The sequence below is a fragment of the Lactuca saligna genome, chromosome 8 (genome assembly GCF_052625555.1).
Source record: "Lactuca saligna cultivar CGN05327 chromosome 8, ASM5262555v1, whole genome shotgun sequence".
NCBI classification, from domain to species: domain Eukaryota; kingdom Viridiplantae; phylum Streptophyta; class Magnoliopsida; order Asterales; family Asteraceae; genus Lactuca; species Lactuca saligna.
The window spans coordinates 151,307,628-151,329,441 of NC_136424.1; the positions used below are offsets into that span (position 1 = coordinate 151,307,628).

Consider the following 21,814-nt stretch of genomic DNA (forward strand, 5'->3'; position numbering starts at 1 on the left):
ACTATAAAATGTGAGCAACAAAAAATCATTGCAATAAAAAGTGAAAAATTAGAAATTAGTTTGCTAAAATTACAAGTGGTAAATTAATGGTGATTAACTAATACCAAATTGTATAACTAAATCTAATTCAAAATTAAGTACTTTATAACGGTGACATGATTATTCTTCAAATTCTCAGTTTCCAATATAATTACATATTATATACCTTATATATATATATATATATATATATATATATATATATATATATATATATATATATATATATATATATATATATATATATATATATTAGTTTAGTTAATATTGTTGGATTATAGTGATTTGGTTTTTGATGAAAACCATAAGGGAATTATATGTATTCGGTTAATCAGTATTAGAAATCACACCATCTTTTAGTAATGGTTCAATTATATTGGTTGATTTGGTTTTGGTGTGGTTTTCGGTTAATATGTTCACCCTCAATATTTTCCATGTAAGTCTCTTTTGAAATTCAAATAGTCAATCTTATCATGTTATACTAATCTTGCGCAACGCGCGAGTATACGCCTAGTATAACTATAATAGGTAGATTTTTCATAGTACATCGTTAAGAAGTGGAGATGCTTAATGGTGATTTTACAATTAAATTTTACAAGAATTTTCAAGTTTTCCAGTTTAATAAAAATGGCAGAAAAGGAAGAAAAAAAAAGAGTGTCGGGTGAGGAAGAAAGCTAGTTCGGGTATGGAGGGTCAATGTGTGCCGTACCTTTTAGAAATAAAATAAAAAGAGTTTAGTATTATTGATAATTTGTTTATTTTTTTTTCTTCATGTGGTTAGAAAAAAAAGTGGTGATTACAGCGAAGCAAACTGTACATTTCTTTTTATTTACTTGTTTGCAAATCGATGTATATGCCATTTTCTTTTCAAATATGAAAATATAATATTAGCCCCTCAACTTTTAAAACTATTTAATTTATACTATTATATAGGAAGCTGGAATTTTCAGAAAGAACCCCTAAGTTTTATAAACTTGCCAATCCTTTTGAAGTTGTAGGATTTAACATAGTTCGGTTTTAGCCCTACACTTTGGTATAATATAATTCAATATAATTTCGGATATTACAAATAATCCCTTCAAATATTTTAACGTCACTCACTTATTTAATTATTGATTATTTATTTTTCTAGAGCATTTTTAACGGGAAATATTATAATCTTCTAAAAGAGTTATTACGTGTGTCATAATTAACGATGGTCGAATGATGTTGATGGTTGAACCAAAACGGAAGTATATGATGTTTGATAGGATTATAGTCTTAGAAAATATTTGTTGGTGGAATGTAGGGTGTGAGTGGCGCGGCAAGCTCCGGTTAAGTCCTAACAGCCAATAAGGTGAGTTTCGTGTGAATTTTGTGGTTGCTTGCATGAAAAGTTGATTCTAAATTATTTGCAATTATATGTTACCGTTGTTATTGCTATGAATATGTGTGTGAAATTTTGTGAATTATTTCATATAAAAGGGTGAAAATGGTGGGTGACATATAGGGAACAGGTGTATTTACACGGTCTTATTATTAGTCGTAGTACAGGATGTTAGTACGCGGCGGAGAGCTTACGCTCTGTTTATCTAGCCGTAAGCATATTTGTTGTGCCCGACGGAGGGACTCGTTCCCTGGAAATGACAGTAGTTCCCTAATATGTCATCAAGGGTGGAAAGAAATGAAAAGATTTATATTGATAAATTGTTGCATTATTTTTATTTTATTGACGTCAATATGCATGAAAACCACGAACTCACTAGGCCCTAGGCTTACCCATTAGACTCTTTAAATGCACGCAACCTAGGAAATAACGTAGCAAGTGGCAGCGGGAATGGAAAGGATAAAGTTCAGACTTGAAGAAGGCGACAAGTTTTGAGGAAGACGTAGCGCACCAAGTGTTTAATTAAATTTCTATTTGCTTCCGCTATTATTATTAATAATTACATTAGTATTTGAATCTTGATTTTTGGAAGTTTGGGACTATGTTAAGTTATATTTATATTTGAAATTTGGGGCGTTACATTTAACAAACATATTTCTAAGGCAACAATCCTAGAAAAACTCCCTACATTTAACCAACATATTTCTAAGGCAACAATCCTAGAAAAACAATCCTAGAAAAACATCCTACACGCTCCCTACATTCAATCACGTAATTTATCTAGTACTTTTATGGGTTCCGTAACACCCAGATGTTTCAGTTATTATTCTTTCTTTTGAATACTTAGATTTTGGGAACTGACCTATTTGTGGCATGGTGTATGTGTTATCACGACGTGTTATAATTATTTGTCTTGGCACGGTGTCACATGGTTCATAACACCCTAAGTTTCGGGGTTGGGGCCCTATATAAGGAATATGAGGGCTAGGGTTTCGACCACCCTCCGTCACCATCACTTAAGAAGCATTCCTTTAAAACCTTAACTCTCCCTTTCTTATTTTTGAGCTCTTTTGTGGTGTTTGTGGGTTTTTGGAAGGAAGAAGAAGAAGTTGATGTGCAAGAACCCACCAAGCAAACCCACCTTCATCTTCTTGAGAGCATTCTGGAGCTTTGTAAGTTTCAAAGTTTCTCACCTTTTATGGTTCATGTATCATAGATATAGGAAGATGAGCTTATTTCTCCATATTTGGTTTTTTTGAGTGGTTGACTTTGATAAAGTTTGCAACTTTATCATTCCCTGAGGTCCTATGAGCAACATTTTGATGCCATGCATGAGTTTTGACCCATTTTCTCACCTTTTGACCTAACTTGGTGTGTGGCATGCATTAGACATTAATGTCTATAAAGAAAGGATTTTTAGGGTTTATTTGTGCTCTTAGAAGCTTTTGGAAAGTATGAGTGAATGACTTAGCGAATTAGTGGCTTAATCCATTAAGTTGTTTGGAACATCCCCATAACACAAAGTTTAGCTTGCCACGACGCAGTAGTGGATCCTCCCCGCGACTATTTTGTCAGGTAGCTTCCATGGTGCGGTCAGAGGTTGGCCACGGTGCAGTAGCTGATCGTTGACTTTTTGACCAGTTTGACTTTTGGTCAAACATGGAGAGATTGTGAGCTTTAAACTAAGGTTTGGTTGTGATTAGTTTAGGAGATTCGTGTAGCTAATTATGTGAGGATCTCGAGTGGTAGATTTAGATATTTGATCAGGTGAGTCTCATCACTATAATGTGTAGGATGCTAGATTGTCTTTGTGGCTCTTGTATGTATGTTAGATAAGGCCCGTTATGTATGTTGGGCGGGGCCCGTATTGGTATGTGGTATTTTGGGGAACTCACTAAGATTTGTTCTTACGATTGTATGTTTAATGGTTTGAGGTACTTTTGGTTTTAAAGGGAATGACCCGATTTGATTGCATTGCAGCCACTAGAGTTTTCCGCACTAACGATTTCATGACTTAACTTTGATGTTTTGAGAATACATTATACTTTAATTATCTTTTGAATGATTAAATGAATGGCTTGAGTTGTTGGAAATATATATATATATATATATATATATATATATATATATATATATATATATATATATATATATATATATATATTATTTTTACTTTATATTTATGGGACATTACAAGTTATTTTGTAATTTGTATTTTTTTTTTCATTTTGAAGTTAATTATGACAACATCTAGTTTGGTGTCGGACCAACCAAAACTTTGACATGTAAGGTAACTCGTTCCGTGTTTGGTCTAATTTTCAAAACATTTGATGGAAACGCCAATAGCCGGTAAGGCCTAAGGATATTCATCAAATAACACATGTCGTAAACAACACATGTCGTATATGATGGAAAATATGGTGTTTGATAATTAAGAATTTGGTTTTCTTAAGGATCATGCTCATATTGATATTTTATCCCATATGTTTGGATTCCTCATGGATCATTAAACTATCCCTATATTCCAGCTCGGACATGGTCCATATAAACATACATTTTATAATTTGTTTTATAAGCATTAAAAATAGAAACATCCATCATGGATTTATGAGGTTCACACTAATGAAGTTTTTTTATTTTCCATGCATGAAACACTCAAAATATGTCATAGCATGAACCACTAGTAAACGTTTCAGTTATGTGACACATTCATGTTTTTCAATTTTCACACCACCAATGTAAGAGAAAAGATTATAAATAAATACCCATTACTAGCTTAATTCCACCATCAAAAAGAGTCCATAATTATTGAGATGTTGTATTTCTTTCGCTTCCTTGTTCTTCAACTCAATCGCAAAAAAAAAAGGTTCAAAAACCTTAGGTTGCGTTTAGTTACGGAAAAACAAATTTTATTTTCCGTTTTTTGTTTTTCCTTTTCGATTTTCGTTTTTCGTTTTCCGTTTTCATTTTTCATTGAAAAATTTAGAAAACGCGTTTAGTTAAACTTATTCATTTTTCATTTTTAGTTTTAGAAAATTAGAAAACGTGTTTAGATGTGTATTTTTCTATTGGTTTTCATTTTTAAAAAACGGTAGCGGTGGTAGGGTGTGGGTGGGGGCGGTGACGGTAGCGGGTCGGCGACGGTGGTGGTGATGACAGGCGATGGTGGTGGCGGCAACAATTGTGTCAGTGGTGGTGATGGTAGCGGTAGCGGTGGTGGTGGTGCTAGTGACGAGTTAGTGGTGGTGATGGTAGGTCGGTGATTGTCATGGTGGTGTTGGGTTGGTGGGGGTGCGAGTGTGTGTTTGTGGGGGTAGGTGTAGGTTTGTGTGTGGGGGTGTATGTGTCTGTGAGGGTGGGGGTGGGGATAGGTGTGGGTGTGTGTGCGGGGGTGTGTGTGTGTGTATGGGTGGGTATATATGTGGGTGTGTGTTTGTGGGTTGGTGTGTGTGTGTGGGTGGGTATGTATGTGTGTGTGTGTGTTTGTGGGTGTATGTGTGTGTGTGTGGGGGGGGGGGGGTATGTATGTGTGTGTGTTTGTGGGTGTGAGTGTGTGTTTGTGTGTGGGTTGGTGTGTGTGTGGGGGGGGGGGGTATGTATGTGTGTGTGTGTTTATAAAAAAAAATTGGAATTAGAAAAATGTGGAAAACAATGATTATCAGTTTTCCAAAATTTTCCAACTTCTTTGTAATTTTAGAAAACGAAAAATTTTCATTTTCCGTGAAAATTTTAGAAAAATAGACGAACTAAACGCGTTTTCAAAATTCTCATTTTTCTTGGAAATTTTTTCCAGAAAATGGCTCATTTTTCCGCAACTAAACGCACCCTTAAGTGCTCATTTTTTCGTTTTCTGCTCTTTCGCATTTGGAACAATGAAGAAGAAGGTGGGCTTAACTAGTTGGAGATGATTTATTGCGACGTGGATTCAAAAGAATTGGTTTTACCAAATAAAACGCTTAGCAATGCAACTTGTTGCTCATTTGCCTTCTCACTCGTTGTACGGTGATCACTAATTTGAAAATTCAGTTTAATAGAAAAAAACATTGAAATGTTGTACAAAAATGCAACATAGGGTGAATTGGGCGTCTTAAATTGAGCAAAGGGGTTTAATCGATATGTTAGTAATAATTTTAATGCTTTATTGTGAAGAAAAAAAAACATTGACCAAATCGGAGAATGACTAAAATTTTATTATGTTACTTTCACATTTACACCAAATAAATTCACATATATGCAATCATAGGTCAGTTTTTTAATGGAACTTTTTTAATGAAAAAACGTAAATCTAAAATAAAAAGTATGATCTCTGGATAGGGAAAAAAATCTTCATTTTGCTTTTCTATGTTTTTTTGTAGGGGTCGGCAAAAACTGAACCGAAAACTGAAACCGCGCAAAAAACTGCATTTACCGCTACCGCAAAACCACAAAATACTGAAACCGTAAATACTGCAACTGTAAAGCATGGTGCGGTACGGTTTAGCTTGAAAAACCGTGCATATTTAACGAAACCGAACCGCAAAATTTATTATATAATCAAAATTATATATATAATTATATATTTGATAATTTAATAAAATTAAAGTGTGTATAAATACATCATAAATGGTCATGTGGTTTCCCAAAATCTGAAGTTTAGTCCCCATGGTTTAATGGTTTAAAAACGTCATAGATGTTCCCTGTGCTTTCAAAACTATTGACGATTGGTCCTTATTGCTAAATCTGTTAAGTTCTGTCCGTTAGTTAAAGGGCATTTTCGTCATTTTACCACCACAGGGACCATTTATGATGTTTTCTTATATATATATTTTTTAAAAAGATAAGATTAAATATGGAAAAGCTCTCTCTCTCTCTCTCTCTCTCTCTCTCTCTCTCTCTCTCTCTCTCTCTCTCTCTCTCTCTCTCTCTAGAGATCTGAAAAAGCTTTAACAGGTTGTACGCTACAACCTAAACTTGTTCTTGCTTACAAAAAATTAGAAATTTGAGTTCTTGAGTTCAGATTTTGTATTTGTATGTGGTTATGTTCCATATTTTTTGTATTTGTTATTGTAATTTTGTGTGTGTTCCAAATCCATTTCTTTGATGCTCCGATTTTAGAAAATTCGATCCGGAGATAAAACTACAAAATGTATGTGTTCTTGTAATCTGAGAATCAAAAATCAATCATTACACTCCATCTCTCTCATACATACAACATTAAAAACACAACAGAATCGATGATTTCATGAACAAAAACGTTTATATGTGTGTGTTTTCTAACCCGATTCCAGCAACATAAAACATTTTTTAGAGCTTAAGAAACCAAAAAATCTGCTGATCAATGAACAAATTTGAAGCAGAAAACACTAACTGAAGAGTTAAGATGAAAACCCTAATTGAAGACGAAGTCGTCATCGATATCTGAACATCTCCTTACGACGAATCAAGAAGAATAACAGAATCAGAAGCAACAACAGGGGTAGATCCATGGTGGTTGAGGAATCACGATGAAGGGGAGCCCATTTTTCCAGCAATCCTCTTGGCTTCTTCAAACTTGTCTCCGGCAACAATTGAACTGAAAAGGGAAACAATAGCAACAGTCGACAAATGTAGAGCACCATCGACACTAGATTTGACTAAAAAAAGAAGGACAACGAAAATGACAGTAGGTGGGCGTTTCGTGGGATTTCTTAGTAGCCGGAGGAGGGGTGGCTGGAATGGAGGCAACAACCCACTTCCTTTGTTTCGTTTTTCTTGTGAGTCAAGGAAGAAAAAAAGGAGAGTGGAATCGGGAATAGAAACTACTAAGGGTGTTTAGGTGGTGCTTCGACAGGAGGAGGGTGAGAATTTGTGAAATCGTTGGTTCCTTATTCCCTTCCATCACCAGAGGTCAAAACGAGAGAGAGAGAGAGAGAGAGAGAGAGAGAGAGAGACGATTATATATATATATATATATATATATATATATATATATATTTAAAAGTATAGGAAAACATCATAAATGGTCCCTATGGTTGTGAAATGACAAAAACACCTTTCACCTAACGGAGTTAACAATAAGGACCAATCGTCAAATTTTTTGAAAGCACATGGACCATCTATGACGTTTTCAAACCACAAGGACTAAACTTCAGATTTTGGGAAACCACAGGGACCATTTATGATGTTTTTTCATATATATATATATATATATATATATTACAATTGGAGAAAGACAAAATTGCAAGAATGGTCGCTATGGTATGTCAAAACTAGCAATTTTGGTCCAAAATGGGTTTGGCTCGCAAGGATGGTCCAATAGTTTCATTTTGTTGCGAGTTTAGTCTAAAAATTTTACAACTTTTTATAATGAAAGATTTGTCCTTGGTATTTTCCCCTTTTCAATTTTTTTATTATAGATATCAAAAGAAGAAAAAAAATTCTCTCTCTTTCTCTCTCTCTCTCTCTCTCTCACACTCTCTCCCCCCCTTCGACCTCCCTTTCATCTCCAACTCGTTTATCTCCCTCATTTCTCACTTCACCGGCGAAGAGAGCCACCACAGTCGACTGTGGCAGCTCCTCCGCCTCCCCTATCGCGACCCACCACCATCCAACATCCAAAATCCAAATCCATAATGGGTGTTCTTCGTTCTTGATTTTAGATTTGAAATGAAACACAAACAAATTTAACACATATCTGGAAGTGGATTTGCAAAACGAAGAACCTTCACTTTTATCAATTTTGTTCAATTTATTAGATTAAGTTTACAAATGTTCCAGACTCTAAACACACACATACATAGTTACACATACATCAAGATTAATTTGATTTAAACAACGGAAACAAAGTTCAATCTCATTAGCTGTGAAGTCGATTAGAACTAAAAACATACACACACAAATATGGATATGATCGCAAGAACACTCATTTTTTCTGAGTTCAAGAACACGAACATCACACTCACAAACCCATAAATCATTCACAAACCCATAAATCATTTTTACTGATCTGATGAACTGCCCTTCACCACCACCTGAATCGACATCAAAAAATATTTCAAACAAACCCAACAACTACAATCTAGATAGAAGAAGAAGAAGGAAAGAAACATAACAAACACAGCAATAACAAATCTTAACCCTAGATCACGATTTTAGTTGTTTTCTGCGGCCCATTTACTCAAGATAGCCACCAGACGAACACAGTTGGGGATTTCCGACCCTCTTAGAACGCGAAAGCTTAGGAGAGAGATAAACAGTCAATGAAATCCATAAGGAGAGTTATGGCTCTAGAAACCGCTGCCTGAAGCATAACCACCACCACCTGAAGTCGGTAGAGGGATTTGAAGAGACACAGGAGAAGACGAAAAGATACGGAAACGTAGATCGGATATCGGAGCTACAACCCTTCATAAATGTAGATCGAACAAATATGGCACCATCAGAAAAGCCTTCGTCGGAGAAGGCAGAGGGACGTCTCTAGTGGTGGACAGCTCCATCGACTTCGTCGAATGAACAAATCTGGATTTCACCTTGATCGTTTAGGAAAGCTTCGATAGAGATGACAAATTTTAGAGTAATGAGTGCTTGGTGGTCAACTAAGAAGACAGAGATGGCAGATTAGAGGATAAAAGACGTGTCTCCGGTGGATGTGCATTTTTCTGTTTAACAAAGATTGAGCACATCTAAGAGAAAATGGAAGTGTGGGAAGAAGATGAATAGGTCGATTCTTGGAGAGAGAGAGAGAGAGAGAGAGAGAGAGAGAGAGAGAGAGAGAGAGAGAGAGAGAGAGAGAGAGGTATTTTATTTATGTTATACTTTTAATTGTTTTTTAATTACATGTAATAAAACAAAAATGAAAAATTAAACAATAAGGGCAAATTCATCTTTAAAAAAAAATCAAACCAAATTGGTATAAACTTGCAAGGAAATGAAACTATTGAACCACGAGATAAACCCATTTTAAACCAAAATTACTAGTTTTGACATAATACAACACCATTCTTGCAATTTTGTCAAAGAAATTAGAAGAAATCTGAAAAGAAATTCGGAAGTGGGGGAACAAAAATACCATTTCAGTCTCAAAACTCTAACCCTAAAATCACACGACACCATCCTTTCTCTTCCAGCTGACATCCAAAACTAATAAAAATTTCCTCTGTGTGTGTTCTCTTCTCTCGATCGTTGTCTAAGACAGTCACGTTGTCGACCCTTCGCAGCTCGTTCGCACCGGCAATAGCAAGCAGCGAGCTAGCGACCTGCACTTTGAATCCAACGATTTGCTCTCCAGCGACCTGCATACCGGTCTCTAGGTAAGATTTTTTTTTTGGCTGACTCGATGCACATGATCATATTCAGTCAAATTTGAATCCAACTATACAACGACCTATACGCATGATCATATTCAGTCAAATTTGAGATGATTTGAGCTTTGATTTATAATGAATTTGATTCAATCTGAGCTGATTTGAGTTCTGATATAGATGGCAAGATGGGATGAGATTTTATCACTCCCTGTTCAAAACCCTCCAACTTTAGAATTCTCAGCATTTGACCTTATATGGTCAAAGATAGAAGGGCATCGTGACAATATGGACAGACTTGCCCTTGTGCCCTTTGCTAGAGTTGATGACTTTATTCGTGGTGAATCCAACAACAAAGATTGTCCCACAAGATTTCATGTAGAAGCTAGAAGAAGACGCCCTCCCAAAATGCCTTACAAACCTAAAGTTGATGGCATTCTTGAATACATTCTGTAAGTTTCTCATCTTTTACAACCCAAAAAGAGTCAAATCTCAACATGGGTATGATAAAGATTGTTTCTTTTTCACTTGAATTGAATGACATGTATGAATCCGAGTAAATGACCATTTTACCCTTTCTAGGTATTGGTGTTCATTTGGTCCAGATGATCATAGAAAAGGGGGAGTAGTAAGACCAAGTAGAAGCACATACATACCAAAAAAGAAATCCGCGGGTCGACCCAACACAAAACGGGGCTGCACATGTCACTTCATAGTCAAACACCTAATAGCAGAGCCATCTGTAGCCCTAATCATCTACAACCAAGACAAACACGTGGACAAAAAAGGCCTTCCATGTCATGGCCCACAAGACAAGAAATCTGTGGGGAAACGTGCCATGTATGCGCCATTCATCTCAGAAGACCTCCGCCTACGTGTCCTTTCTTTACTCCACGTAGGCATCCCAGTTGAAACAATCATGGAAAGACACAATGAATCTGTTGAAAAACAAGGAGGTGTTTGCAATAGAGATGATCTTTTGACACATAGGTATGTGAGGATTCAAGAAAGGAATATTAGAAGATCCAATTTTGAACTTGATGAAGATGATGATGTCAGCATTGGGTTATGGGTTGAGAGAAATCAAAATCATGTGTTTTTTTATGAGGATTATTCGGATAATGATCCGTTTTGTTTAGGGATTCAAACTGAGTGGCAATTGCAACAAATGATTCGTTTTGGTAATGGACGTTTACTTGGTTTTGATTCGAGTTTTGGTGTTAATAAATTAAAGGTATGTCTAATTGTTTATAAAATATAATTTTTTTATAAACTTAATGCAGTGTCCAATCCAAAGTCTTGTTGTGTTCAACTCAGAGAATAAAGCAATACCTGTTGCATGGATAATAACACCGGTTTTTTCAAGATCAATTGATACTCATAAATGGATGAGAGCTCTTTTTAATAGAGTAAGGACAAAAGATCCAACGTGGAAATTAGCTGGATTTATAATCGATGATCCTTTGTTTGATATACTCACTATAAGGTTTGACTATTAATCAATAACAAAATATGTGAATGTTTAACAAAAAAAAAAAATTGGATGTTAAATATTGGATTTGATGATATCAGGGAAGTGTTTCAATGCTCTGTGTTGATTTCATTTTGGAGGGTTCGACATGCGTGGCATAAGAATTTAACGAAGAGGTGTTTGGATATGGAGACAAGGGCAAAATTGTCAAAAACGCTTGGTCAAATAGTCAAAGAGATGTGTAGTGGATGTGGGAACGTTGAATCTTTTGATAATTTTATGGAAGATTTTAAGGAATGTCGAGATTTCATGGATTACTTCAAGGCAACTTGGTGCCCTAGAATGGGTAAGCGTAATTTAATAATCATTTATAGTATATTTTAGAGCAAAATTACAATAAAAAAAAGTATTTTTGTTATTTCTTCTGTTTAATCTTTAATTTTTGTTCCAATTAGGCCCTTGGATCAATGCCTTGAAAACCCTAGCTGTTTCAAGCCAAGAAACATCATCAACTCTTGAATTTCATCACAACCAATTAAAGATCCGTTTACTAAATGAACCCGACCCGTTTATCTACAAACGGGTCGATTGGTTACTCGATAAACTCGCAACCAAAATCCAAGCCTACTTTTGGCTCGATGAATACGAGGGCAAGGACGACTTTTCACGTTACTGGAAAGACGAATGGACAAGCGGTTTAACCGCATGGCGCAAATCACGGGAAATCCCAGACACGGATGTTTTGACCGAAGGTCAAACGGTCAAAGTTGTTGACCAAAAAGACCGAGAAATAACACATGTTGTGTGGAACCCGGGGTCGGAGTTTGGTATTTGTAGTTGTGGGTGGGGGCAAAAAGGTAATTTGTGTGAGCATGTTTTTAAGGTTGTTTGGTATTTTAGGGAAAAAGGTTCGGGCAGTCCTTCGGTCAGCTTGTTGCAGTTTAATCGGGGTTTGATTGATATGTTGAAATGCCCGGCCGCTAATTCTTTTATAAGGGATCATGCGGTTTCGTTAGCGGTTTGGGTTAATGAACAACTTCGAGGGCAATTTGGGAAAAGTGGGAGGGGCGAAATGGTAAATTCATTTACACGGATGGAAGTTGACTTGTAGTGAAATGTATTTGTAAATGTTGGTTGACTTGGAACATTTTTGTTCAATTCATTAGGCTCATCGGTGTGGGTGCGGTTTGAAACCGCGTTTTCTGCCACGTAGATCTGGAACACCACCCCAGGGCACGGTTTCTTGCGGCCATTGATGGTTGGTCAATTTTGACGACAAAACTTCAAAAATGGTCCCTGTGGTTTCCAGAAATATCAAGTTTAGTCCCTAAGTTCAAAAAACCTCACAGATGGTCCCTGTGGTTTCAAAACTTTTAACAAATGGTCCCTCCGGCTCACTCCGTTAGCATTTCACCGTTAACTCATTTTTTAATAAAATATTGTAGGGGTAATTTCGTCATTTCAGTTGTAACCTCCTCTCTTTAATATGAAATGATTACTTGCTTGCACATCACTACCCGTCCCTCTCCCAAGAAGATAACCAGTTACAGGTTTAGTCATCGGGCTCATTCCCATCGAAGAAGCAAGAACAGAAATTGGGATTTAGGGTTTTAAGCTGCAGAAATTGCAATGGTGCTATCAATATGGTGTTTTCGAGAAAAATTTGTAACCATGGAGGACTTAGGAAAAACATACGGTACAATACTACAACAAAACTTGTTTTTTCTTGGTCTATTGTGTTGACGTAAGGAAATCATTGATTTTACTCTTTCTTTTTTTTGTGTTTACAGAAGGTTATGAGAACTATTTCACGTTGAAGATACACTACAGTGGTGTCTTCACCAAAGCACCTGGAAGGAAATACGTTGATGGTGTTGTAGCATATGTAGATTATGTTGACACTGATTTATTTTCAGTTCATGATCTTGACGACATGGTTCGAGAACTAGGGTACAAAACTGAGCAAACCCTTTACTACCATTTCTGTATCCCTGAATACCCTTTGGACTATGGCTTAATGCCTTTAGGTAATGATCAAGATGTACTTAAAATGGTATCATATGTCCCTAAACACAGACTTATTAGGGTGTATATTGAAACTGGTCAGACAAGGGTAGGTAGTTATTACAAGTCTCCTTCTAAAGTTGTTATTGAAGAGTTGGAGCCTGATAGTGTGTCACCTGAAATGAATAGAAAGAAACCTTGTAGGAGAGAAGCAGGCTCATGTAGTAGAAAGCTTGATCTAAACAAGTCTATGAACCCTGATTATGAGCAGTCACAAGTGTTAGATGTTGATGAAGGCCATGATTACTCAAAGAGTATTGTACCATTTATAAGGTCACAAGGTAAAGAAAGTCATGTCATTCAAAAGGAAGTGGTGAATCATGAAATTGAAACTCAAGAAGAAGTGATCACTAGTGCAGTTGAAACTGAAGAACAATTGGGAACTTACCATGTACAGGAACCAAGCTGCCAAGCTGATAATGGAGCTAATACTACAACAGTTGATGACTATGAACCATTTGTAGAGGATTACTCACTTTATGCTGATTATGATGCTGAGTTTAATGTTCAAACTTCATTTGAAAAACAACCAGAAGTGGATTATCTAGAGGGTATGGTGAGTGATGATAGTGGAGATGCTTTCTACTCTGAGAGTGGCCATGGTTCTGAGGATAGTGGAGATGATTCTGATGACAGTGAATACAATGTGGATGAGTCTAACATACAATTTGATGTAGATGTAGACATGAGTGAATTCCATAATGCTGTTGATGTAGATGAACATGGAATCTTGAACAATCATTCAAAAGATGATGGGATTGGAGTGGTTGACTTTGATAATGAGTTGGAAGTTATTGCCACTGATGATTATCAATTTGCAGGATTTCATGAAGATGATAGGAAGAGACTGCTAAAAGAGTTGAGTAAGTCAAGTACATGCTCACATGGAGAGGTTCATGTTAAACCATTTCAGATTGGTCAGGTCTTCAAAACCAAGGTTGATGTTAAAAACTACATGAACTCACATGCTGTAGCAACAAGGAGGTCTTTATACCTAGCCAAAAATGACAAAATCCGGATTAGGGTGAAATGTAAAGGTGTTGTAAGTAAGCCTTCTACAGGAGTTGATAGTGGTGGGCCCTCAACCAGAAGTAGGGCAAAGTGCAAGGGTAAAGATGTAATTGCCAATAAAGGTACATGTCCATGGGCAGTCCAAATATCGAGGGCTAATGAAAATCAGGATTGGTTGGTGAAAACGGTACAGGATGAGCATAAATGTTTGCAAACAAGGGCGGTTAAAGCTTGCACTTCCAGATACGTAGCAAACTTAATTGTTCAACAAATACAGAGTAACCCTAAAATTCCAGTGAAAGCTTTACACGAAGAGTTGTGCAAGAAATTGGAGGTAGGAATGTCATTGCAAAAGGTCGCTAGGGCAAAGTCAATGGCTGAGCGTATCATTAGTGGGGACTACCAAGTACAGTATGGATTTTTGAGGGATTATGTGTTGGAGCTACTCAACACTAATCCTGGTACAACAGTTAGGATTGATGTGTATCCAGAAACCTCCCTGTCTGTTACCACAAGAACTTTTAGAAGAATATATGTCTGTTTAGGTGCATTGAAGTTAGGATTCAAATCTGGATTAAGAGATTTTCTAGGTCTGGATGGTACTTTCATGAAGGGCCCTTACCCTGGGCAAGTGTTAACTGCTGTAGGGTTGGACTCAAACAATGGCATATACCCTGTAGCATATGCAGTGGTAGAGACAGAATCAACAAGTAGCTGGACCTGGTTCTTGGAACTGTTAGGAGAAGATCTGGATCTGGGACCAAATTCAAACTTTACCTTCATTTCAGATAGACAAAAGGTGTGTACCACCTAACTTTTTTATTACCTTTACTAAATACATTTGGTTAACTAATGTTGATTACATTGACTTTTGTTTAGGGAATAATACCAGCAATGGAGAAAGTATTCCCTAGTGCAGAACACAGGTTCTGTTTGAGGCATATCCAGGAAAACATGAAGAAGCAATGGAAAGGAAAAGACTTAAGTGACCAGCTTTGGGAGTGTGGTAGAGCAACAACAGTCAATCATTTTAACAGAGCAATGGATGAGTTGAAGAAGATCAATGCAGAGGCTCATGCTTGGGTGTCTAAGATCCCAGCAAACACTTGGGCTAAATCTCACTTTAGTGGTAAGTTTCTAGAAATTTATTGAGAATTGTTAATCTTCCCTTTTGTGTGTTTACTATATGTGTAATTGTCTTCTGTTAATATATATTATTCAGGAAGGGCACATACTGATTGTTTGTTGAATAACCTTTGTGAGGTATTCAATTCAAAGCTAGATGAAGGTAGGGGTAAACCTATTATCACTTGCTTAGAGTATATTAGAGAGTATCTCATGAAGAGGTTATGTGTGGTGCAAAAGGAAATAGATAAGTGTGAAGGACTTCTAACCCCTACTGCAACTACACTGTTTGAAAAGATTAAGGCTGATGCATCAAAGTATGTGGCTAAATACAATGGGGCAGGGAAGTACCAAGTGGCAAGCACATGGCAAGACCAATATGTGGTAAATTTGAATGATCACAGTTGCAGTTGTAGGTTTTGGGAGATTACAGGTTTCCCATGTAGACATGCTGTTTGTGCTATATGGGACAAAATTGAAAATGGTGAAAATGCCCCACATGTTGATGAATGGGTCCATCCTTGCTATAGGTTATCAACATGGAAAGCCATGTATTTCAACAAAATTGATCCATTGAATGGACGTACAATGTGGCCTAAAAGTGACTGCCCATTCACTTTACTTCCACCAAAACATAAGACACAGGTTTGTATTTAAAGTACACAAAATATATAGTATACATGTGAACATGGAATGAATTCAATTTTAACTATAGTATATCAACATGTGTAGGTTGGGAGGCCTAAGAAGAAGAGAAGAAGGGGTGTTGATGAGCCAAACAGCCAAGCTGGTAGATTGAGCAGGAAATATTTGGCAGTCACTTGTTCAAAGTGTCATAACAAAGGGCACAATTCCAGAACATGTAAAGGGCAGGGAGGCAGTGGTGAAGTTGGAGGAGGCTGAAAATTGACTTTTTAGTGGTTATTAGGATGTTGGTGTTGTAGGTATTTAGAAACTTATGTAATGTGTACTTGTTTGAAGATGTGTTAAGAACTTGAAAACTTTGCATGTAATGGTGTGTATGCACTTTTTGGATCATGGTTGTGTTAAGAACTTTATAACTTTGAATGTAATGGTGTGTATGCACTTTTTGGTGATGAATTAATATGTTTTGTGTACTACCCCTCACTTCACAGATCAATTAATAACAATGTACATTTCAATTGCAAATGAAAACCATCTTCAAGATGCAATTACAATACACTTAACAATTACATTTCAAAAACATTCAAGAAATTGAACAATGAACTATAACAAACTACATTCCATTACCATTACCATTACCACTGCATTACACATTAATCTGATACATAAACCAAATACAACACCACCAATTCCAAAACCACCTACATAAACTGAAAGCAAAAAAACCCCTATCCGATTAAAATAAAAAAAAAAACCCTGCAATGGTTACAAACCAAAAACCAAAACTCCATTACCATCCAAACCTTCAGAAGATATTTAGAGATTAAAATAATACCAAAAAAAAACACCCATGAACAAAACAACATCAGCTGGTAGTTCCACAATTGTGCAGTTACAATGGCGACCCTTTCCTCCAATCGATTCTTTGATCTTATCAAACCTGGAATCACCACCAATGCCCTAGCACACATAGGGGGATCAGACCATCGAATGAAACCACATCTTTTACAGTTCCAAAATTGCCTTCCAGGGTTACGATCCGTCCATGAAGTGATCTTCGTTGCTTCATTCCCACATCTGCAAGTCACCATCTTTGAATCAGAAGCGATTGGATGTCGTGAAGGGTGCAACTGTCGAGCAACAGTGGAAAGGAGGAGAGATGATCGACTGATGAAGCTAAAGGATTTGCCCAAAAATCGGACATGCAATTTCTTTTAAAGAGAGGAGGTTACAACTAAAATGACGAAATTACCCCTGCAATATTTTATTAAAAAATGAGTTAACGGTGAAATGCTAACGGAGTGAGCCGGAGGGACCATTTGTTAAAAGTTTTGAAACCACAGGGACCATCTGTGAGGTTTTTTGAACTTAGGGACTAAACTTGATATTTCTGGAAACCACAGGGACCATTTTTGAAGTTTTGTCCAATTTTGACTGTTGAAGGCTGAAGATTCGTGTAATTTTTTTTTTTTTTTTTACCATTACTCAATATATATATATATATATATATATATATATATATATATATATATATATATATATATATATATATATATATATATATATAGGGGATAGGGAATATACATTACAACTCCACCTAAGCTTAGGTACTAAACCTCCAAAATATGTCGTTTTAACATGCTAAATATACCCGGTTTGGTTTCACTTGGTAAATATATCATTTTCCATAACATTTCTTTCTTTCATTATCGTTTTATCATCTCCATTTTCTTTCCTCAATTATCGTTTATTACTTCATCCTAATGAACATTACTAAACCCTAAACCTAAACCTAAACCCTAAATTTAAACCCTAAACACTAAATCTAAACCCTAAATCTAAACACCAAATCCTAAACTTTAAACCCTAACCCTAAACCCTAAACCCTAAACCTTAACCCTAAACCCTAAACATAAACCTAAACCCTAAACTCTAAACCCTAAACCCTATTGTGTTGATCTTGAATTTACATATTGAAGTATTAATCGTGAATCCATTAACCGTAATCTTTATATAGTAAAACAATGTATTTTCAAGAGGTTTTGTACCTAAGCTTAGGTGAGACTGTAATGTATATTCTCTTTTCCCATATATATATATATATATATATATATATATATATATATATATATATATATATATATATATATATATATATATATATATATATATAGGTTCATGTGAGACGGCCTAATTTTGTGAGACCGTGAGACGCATTTTTTTTATTTTATTTTTATTTTTTTTATTTTGTTTAGTTAATTCAAGTTCCGAAAATAATATTTAAAAAAAGAATTTTTCGATTTTTCCATTTATTTTGCATTTTAAAATTATTTTTAGAATATGTACAGTGTAATATTCTATTTAGAATATTTCACGTATTTTAAAAAAAAATAGGATTTTTTTTAGTTAATTTAAGTTCCGAAAATAATATTTAAAAAAAGAATTTTTAGATTTTTCCATTTATTTTGCATTTTAAAATTATTTTTTAGAATATGTCAGTGTAATATTCTATTTAGAATATTTCACGTATTAAAAAAAAGGGGGATTTTTATTTTATTTTTATTTTTATTTTTTTAGTTAATTCAAATTCCGAAAATAATATTTAAAAAAAGAATTTTTCGATTTTTCTATTTATTTTGCATTTTAAAATTATTTTTAGATTTGGTCTCACGGTCTGATAAAATTAGAATGGTATCAAATTAACCTGAACATATATATATATATATATATATATATATATATATATATATATATATATATATATATATATATATATATATATATATATATAATCATTCTCAACCACTTATTTAATCTAAGCATAAAAGACATGGTGGCAAACTTGTAAATATCGTAATAACCTTCAATCTCAAATACGTAACTATAGAGAATTCGATAACTGTTCGTTCATCATCAAAAATTTTCCTCCAACCTTCAATAATCATCCGGATTTCTTCAACTAAACCAGAATTGCTGTTTATGAAATTGGAACCGGAGTTCCGGACTCGCAATCACAGTCGACATTGAGGGACTTAGAATCGGTACTCACAGTTTCCCAATCGGATTTTCGGAAATCAAAATCAAATTGAGAAATCGATCAGAGATAGGATGTCGCATCTGAAGTCGAAATCGGAAGTATATGATGATTTGGAATTGATAACTTGATGTTTTTGATATTTTTAAAATAGTTAACTTGTTTGCACTTCAACTATTTGATGAAATGCATAAACTAAATTACCACGTTATATTCACATATGAATATGTTTTCTCACCTGAATCAGTATATGATTATTAAAAACACAAAACAAATATGCAAGTCTGTATGTTATTCATATGTGAATAACATATAAAAATTATATATATTTGTGAAAATACCTTCAATATTCATAAGTGAATATACTTTGTAATATTCATATGTGAATATATTGTGTAATATTCATAAGTGAATATATCATTTAATTCATAAGTGAATATACTCTGTAATATTCATATGCGATATACCATGTAATACTATGTAATATTCACAAGTGAATATACTATGTTAATATTCACAAGTGAATTTATCGTCAAATATTAAAATATGAATATAATATGTTTATTATATGTTATATTCATATATGAATGATACTTAAATTGTAAAAAAAAATCATATTTTTTATTCATAAGTGAATAACGAATGTACTGTAATAAAACCCGATGCATTGTTATTCATTTATGAATAACGATAGCTGAAAATATAAAAAAAAATAAAATTTTTATTTTATCTTTAAACTATATCAATATGGATGTCTATTTGTAGAGAATAAAAAATCATGAATTTTGGTATATTTAAAATCATTTTTTGATAAAAATAATTTATAAAATTAAAAAAAAAAAAACAAAAAAACTATGTTTTTGTATATATTAAGCTAATGATTAGCATAGTTTAAGGAAATATGTTATGTTGGAAAACACATGTGCATTTGTTTCCCATTTCCGCCAGTACGTTGGAGCCTTTTGCGGCAAAAATAAATGATTGGCTGAGAATGATTCCCCCATTCTTAACTTTTTTTTTTTCTCAATTGAACCCTCCCATATATATATATATATATATATATATATATATATATATATATATATATATATATATATATATATATACACACACACACACACACACACACACACACATCTTACCATTTTAACCATTCACCACCTTCACTCCATCTTTAAACAAATATTTTCACAATCTTTTCATTCATTTTTTTTTGAAAAAATGTCTTTTTCCAAAAGGCCTACCAATGAAAAAACACCAGTCAGAAACACGAACACCCCAGTACCTTCATTTGATCAACTGATTTTCTCACATTCGTTTTACCACTACGGCGGTGTGCTTCCGTATTTTCCACAACAACCAGCGCAGCCACTACCACAACTCGATCCAGATTTTAATCCATTTGATTTTTTATCTCAACCTGAGTTTGTTCAACAAACACAAACACAACCAGAAACGATCGTTTCTGATTCTGAACCGGAATTCGTTACAGAGACTCAGCCCACTCGAGCAGCAACTAAAAGAAAAGAGAAGGCGGAGGCTAGATGTTGGGAACCTTTGGAAGCGTTAGTGTTGGCACAATCTTGGATCGATATTTCAGAAGATGTGATGGTTGGAAAAGATTAAAAGCATGACCGCTTTTGGATTCGTGTTTTACGCATGTTCCATAAAGGAATGAACTGTGGAGAATACCGTTCAAAACATCAAGTGTACTCCAAATGGGGGAAGATGAACAAAGAAGTCATGTTGTTTAATGACTTGTGGAACAACATGAAACGTTAATGGAAAAGTGGAGAAAGCGATGAAGTGATTTTGAAGAAAGCGTTGAAAGTGTATCAAAAAGAAAATCTGAAGGCTTTCAAGTTTCTTGAAGTTTGGAATTTTTTGAAAGATAACAGAAAATGACTGAGTAGCAAAACATCTGACGAGCATATCGATAGTGGGTCAAAACGCAACAGAACATTTGAGTTCGACCAGGGGCGACTCTACAGTGTAATCAAGGGTGTCCATGGACACCCCTTAATTTGAAATTTGTTTGAGAGATTATATTAGATATATCAAATGGACACCCTTCAAATTTTTACACGGACACCCTTTGTAATTTTGGATTGAATCAAAAGTGAAAAAAAGGAATAGTGAAGGAAGTATATAAGTTAAGAAAGCCCGGTAACAGAAAAGAAACCATTCTTATAATTTTCGGATCAAACTTAGATCCACAACATTTATCACAAAATTCTGAGATAAAAAAGAAAAAACGAAGTCTAAAAAGAAAGCCAAAACCCTAATAAAAACAAGAAGAATATGTTATTCCTTTGGTTGCTCTTTGGATCCGGCGGCCGTCGTTATCCCCTACTCGTTGATTTGGAGTTTTCGGAACAATAAATCATGCTTTATTGGTTTATCTGCTATCACCATACCTTTTGTACTTAATAATGACAACTACTTCTTCGATTCTTCTTCCTTCTCCGGTCGCTGATCTTGAAAAGTGGCCAAAGAAGTTGTATGATTTCTCTTACTAATCGAAAAGCTAGAGAAATTGTTAATTTTTGCATGCTATCTCATAATCTGAAAAGGTAAGGCCACAAGTAAGGTACACTAACCAGACTTTTACTGATACCAATTTACCTATTACCTCTTCCTATATACATCAACCATTACCTATCTTTTTTAATTATTATTATGTAGAAAACATTATATAGTTTCTTTTATCATTAACCTATCGATAGTTGTTGAAAGTCTATTATTGTTAAACAATTAGTTTTCCCAAATGAAATATAAAATTTAAAATAGGTTAGACATTC

General features: G+C 34.8%; 3 protein-coding genes across 4 annotated transcripts; all 3 read left to right on the forward strand.

Moving 5' to 3' along the window:
* The first annotated feature begins 9,402 nt into the window (after nucleotides 1-9,402).
* LOC145008775 (uncharacterized) lies at nucleotides 9,403-11,103 on the forward strand. Of its 2 annotated transcripts, none has more exons than XM_078967388.1 (4): nucleotides 9,403-9,672; nucleotides 9,844-10,115; nucleotides 10,246-10,897; nucleotides 10,981-11,103. In XM_078967388.1, exons 2-4 carry the CDS (start codon nucleotides 9,844-9,846, stop codon nucleotides 11,008-11,010), a joined length of 954 nt encoding a protein of 317 aa, XP_078823514.1. In that variant the 5' UTR covers nucleotides 9,403-9,672; the 3' UTR covers nucleotides 11,011-11,103. The 2 variants fall into 2 exon arrangements, with proteins under 2 accessions (XP_078823514.1, XP_078823515.1); XM_078967389.1 differs by having other exon boundaries at nucleotides 10,246-10,844; nucleotides 10,947-11,078.
* LOC145010181 (uncharacterized) lies at nucleotides 11,052-12,245 on the forward strand. The gene is made up of 3 exons (XM_078968754.1): nucleotides 11,052-11,149; nucleotides 11,236-11,480; nucleotides 11,590-12,245. Exons 1-3 carry the CDS (start codon nucleotides 11,052-11,054, stop codon nucleotides 12,243-12,245), a joined length of 999 nt encoding a protein of 332 aa, XP_078824880.1.
* A 7-nt stretch (nucleotides 12,246-12,252) lies between these two features.
* LOC145008774 (uncharacterized) lies at nucleotides 12,253-16,435 on the forward strand. Its single transcript, XM_078967387.1, has 5 exons — nucleotides 12,253-12,830; nucleotides 12,925-15,008; nucleotides 15,089-15,338; nucleotides 15,432-15,979; nucleotides 16,067-16,435. Exons 1-5 carry the CDS (start codon nucleotides 12,764-12,766, stop codon nucleotides 16,235-16,237), a joined length of 3,120 nt encoding a protein of 1,039 aa, XP_078823513.1. The 5' UTR covers nucleotides 12,253-12,763; the 3' UTR covers nucleotides 16,238-16,435.
* The last annotated feature ends 5,379 nt before the right edge of the window (nucleotides 16,436-21,814 follow it).

Excerpts from the sequence above, each read along its gene's own strand:
- LOC145008774 (XM_078967387.1), top strand. The coding sequence starts at position 12,764 with ATGGTGCTATCAATATGGTGTTTTCGAGAAAAATTTGTAACCATGGAG. Across the intron at positions 15,009-15,088 it reads TCATTTCAGATAGACAAAAG|GGAATAATACCAGCAATGGA; the intron begins GTGTGTACCACC and ends ACTTTTGTTTAG. Across the intron at positions 15,980-16,066 it reads CACCAAAACATAAGACACAG|GTTGGGAGGCCTAAGAAGAA; the intron begins GTTTGTATTTAA and ends CAACATGTGTAG.
- LOC145008775 (XM_078967388.1), top strand. The coding sequence starts at position 9,844 with ATGGCAAGATGGGATGAGATTTTATCACTCCCTGTTCAAAACCCTCCA. Across the intron at positions 10,116-10,245 it reads GGCATTCTTGAATACATTCT|GTATTGGTGTTCATTTGGTC; the intron begins GTAAGTTTCTCA and ends TACCCTTTCTAG. Across the intron at positions 10,898-10,980 it reads TTGGTGTTAATAAATTAAAG|AGAATAAAGCAATACCTGTT; the intron begins GTATGTCTAATT and ends TGTTCAACTCAG.
- LOC145010181 (XM_078968754.1), top strand. The coding sequence starts at position 11,052 with ATGAGAGCTCTTTTTAATAGAGTAAGGACAAAAGATCCAACGTGGAAA. Across the intron at positions 11,150-11,235 it reads TTTGATATACTCACTATAAG|GGAAGTGTTTCAATGCTCTG; the intron begins GTTTGACTATTA and ends TGATGATATCAG. Across the intron at positions 11,481-11,589 it reads AACTTGGTGCCCTAGAATGG|GCCCTTGGATCAATGCCTTG; the intron begins GTAAGCGTAATT and ends TGTTCCAATTAG.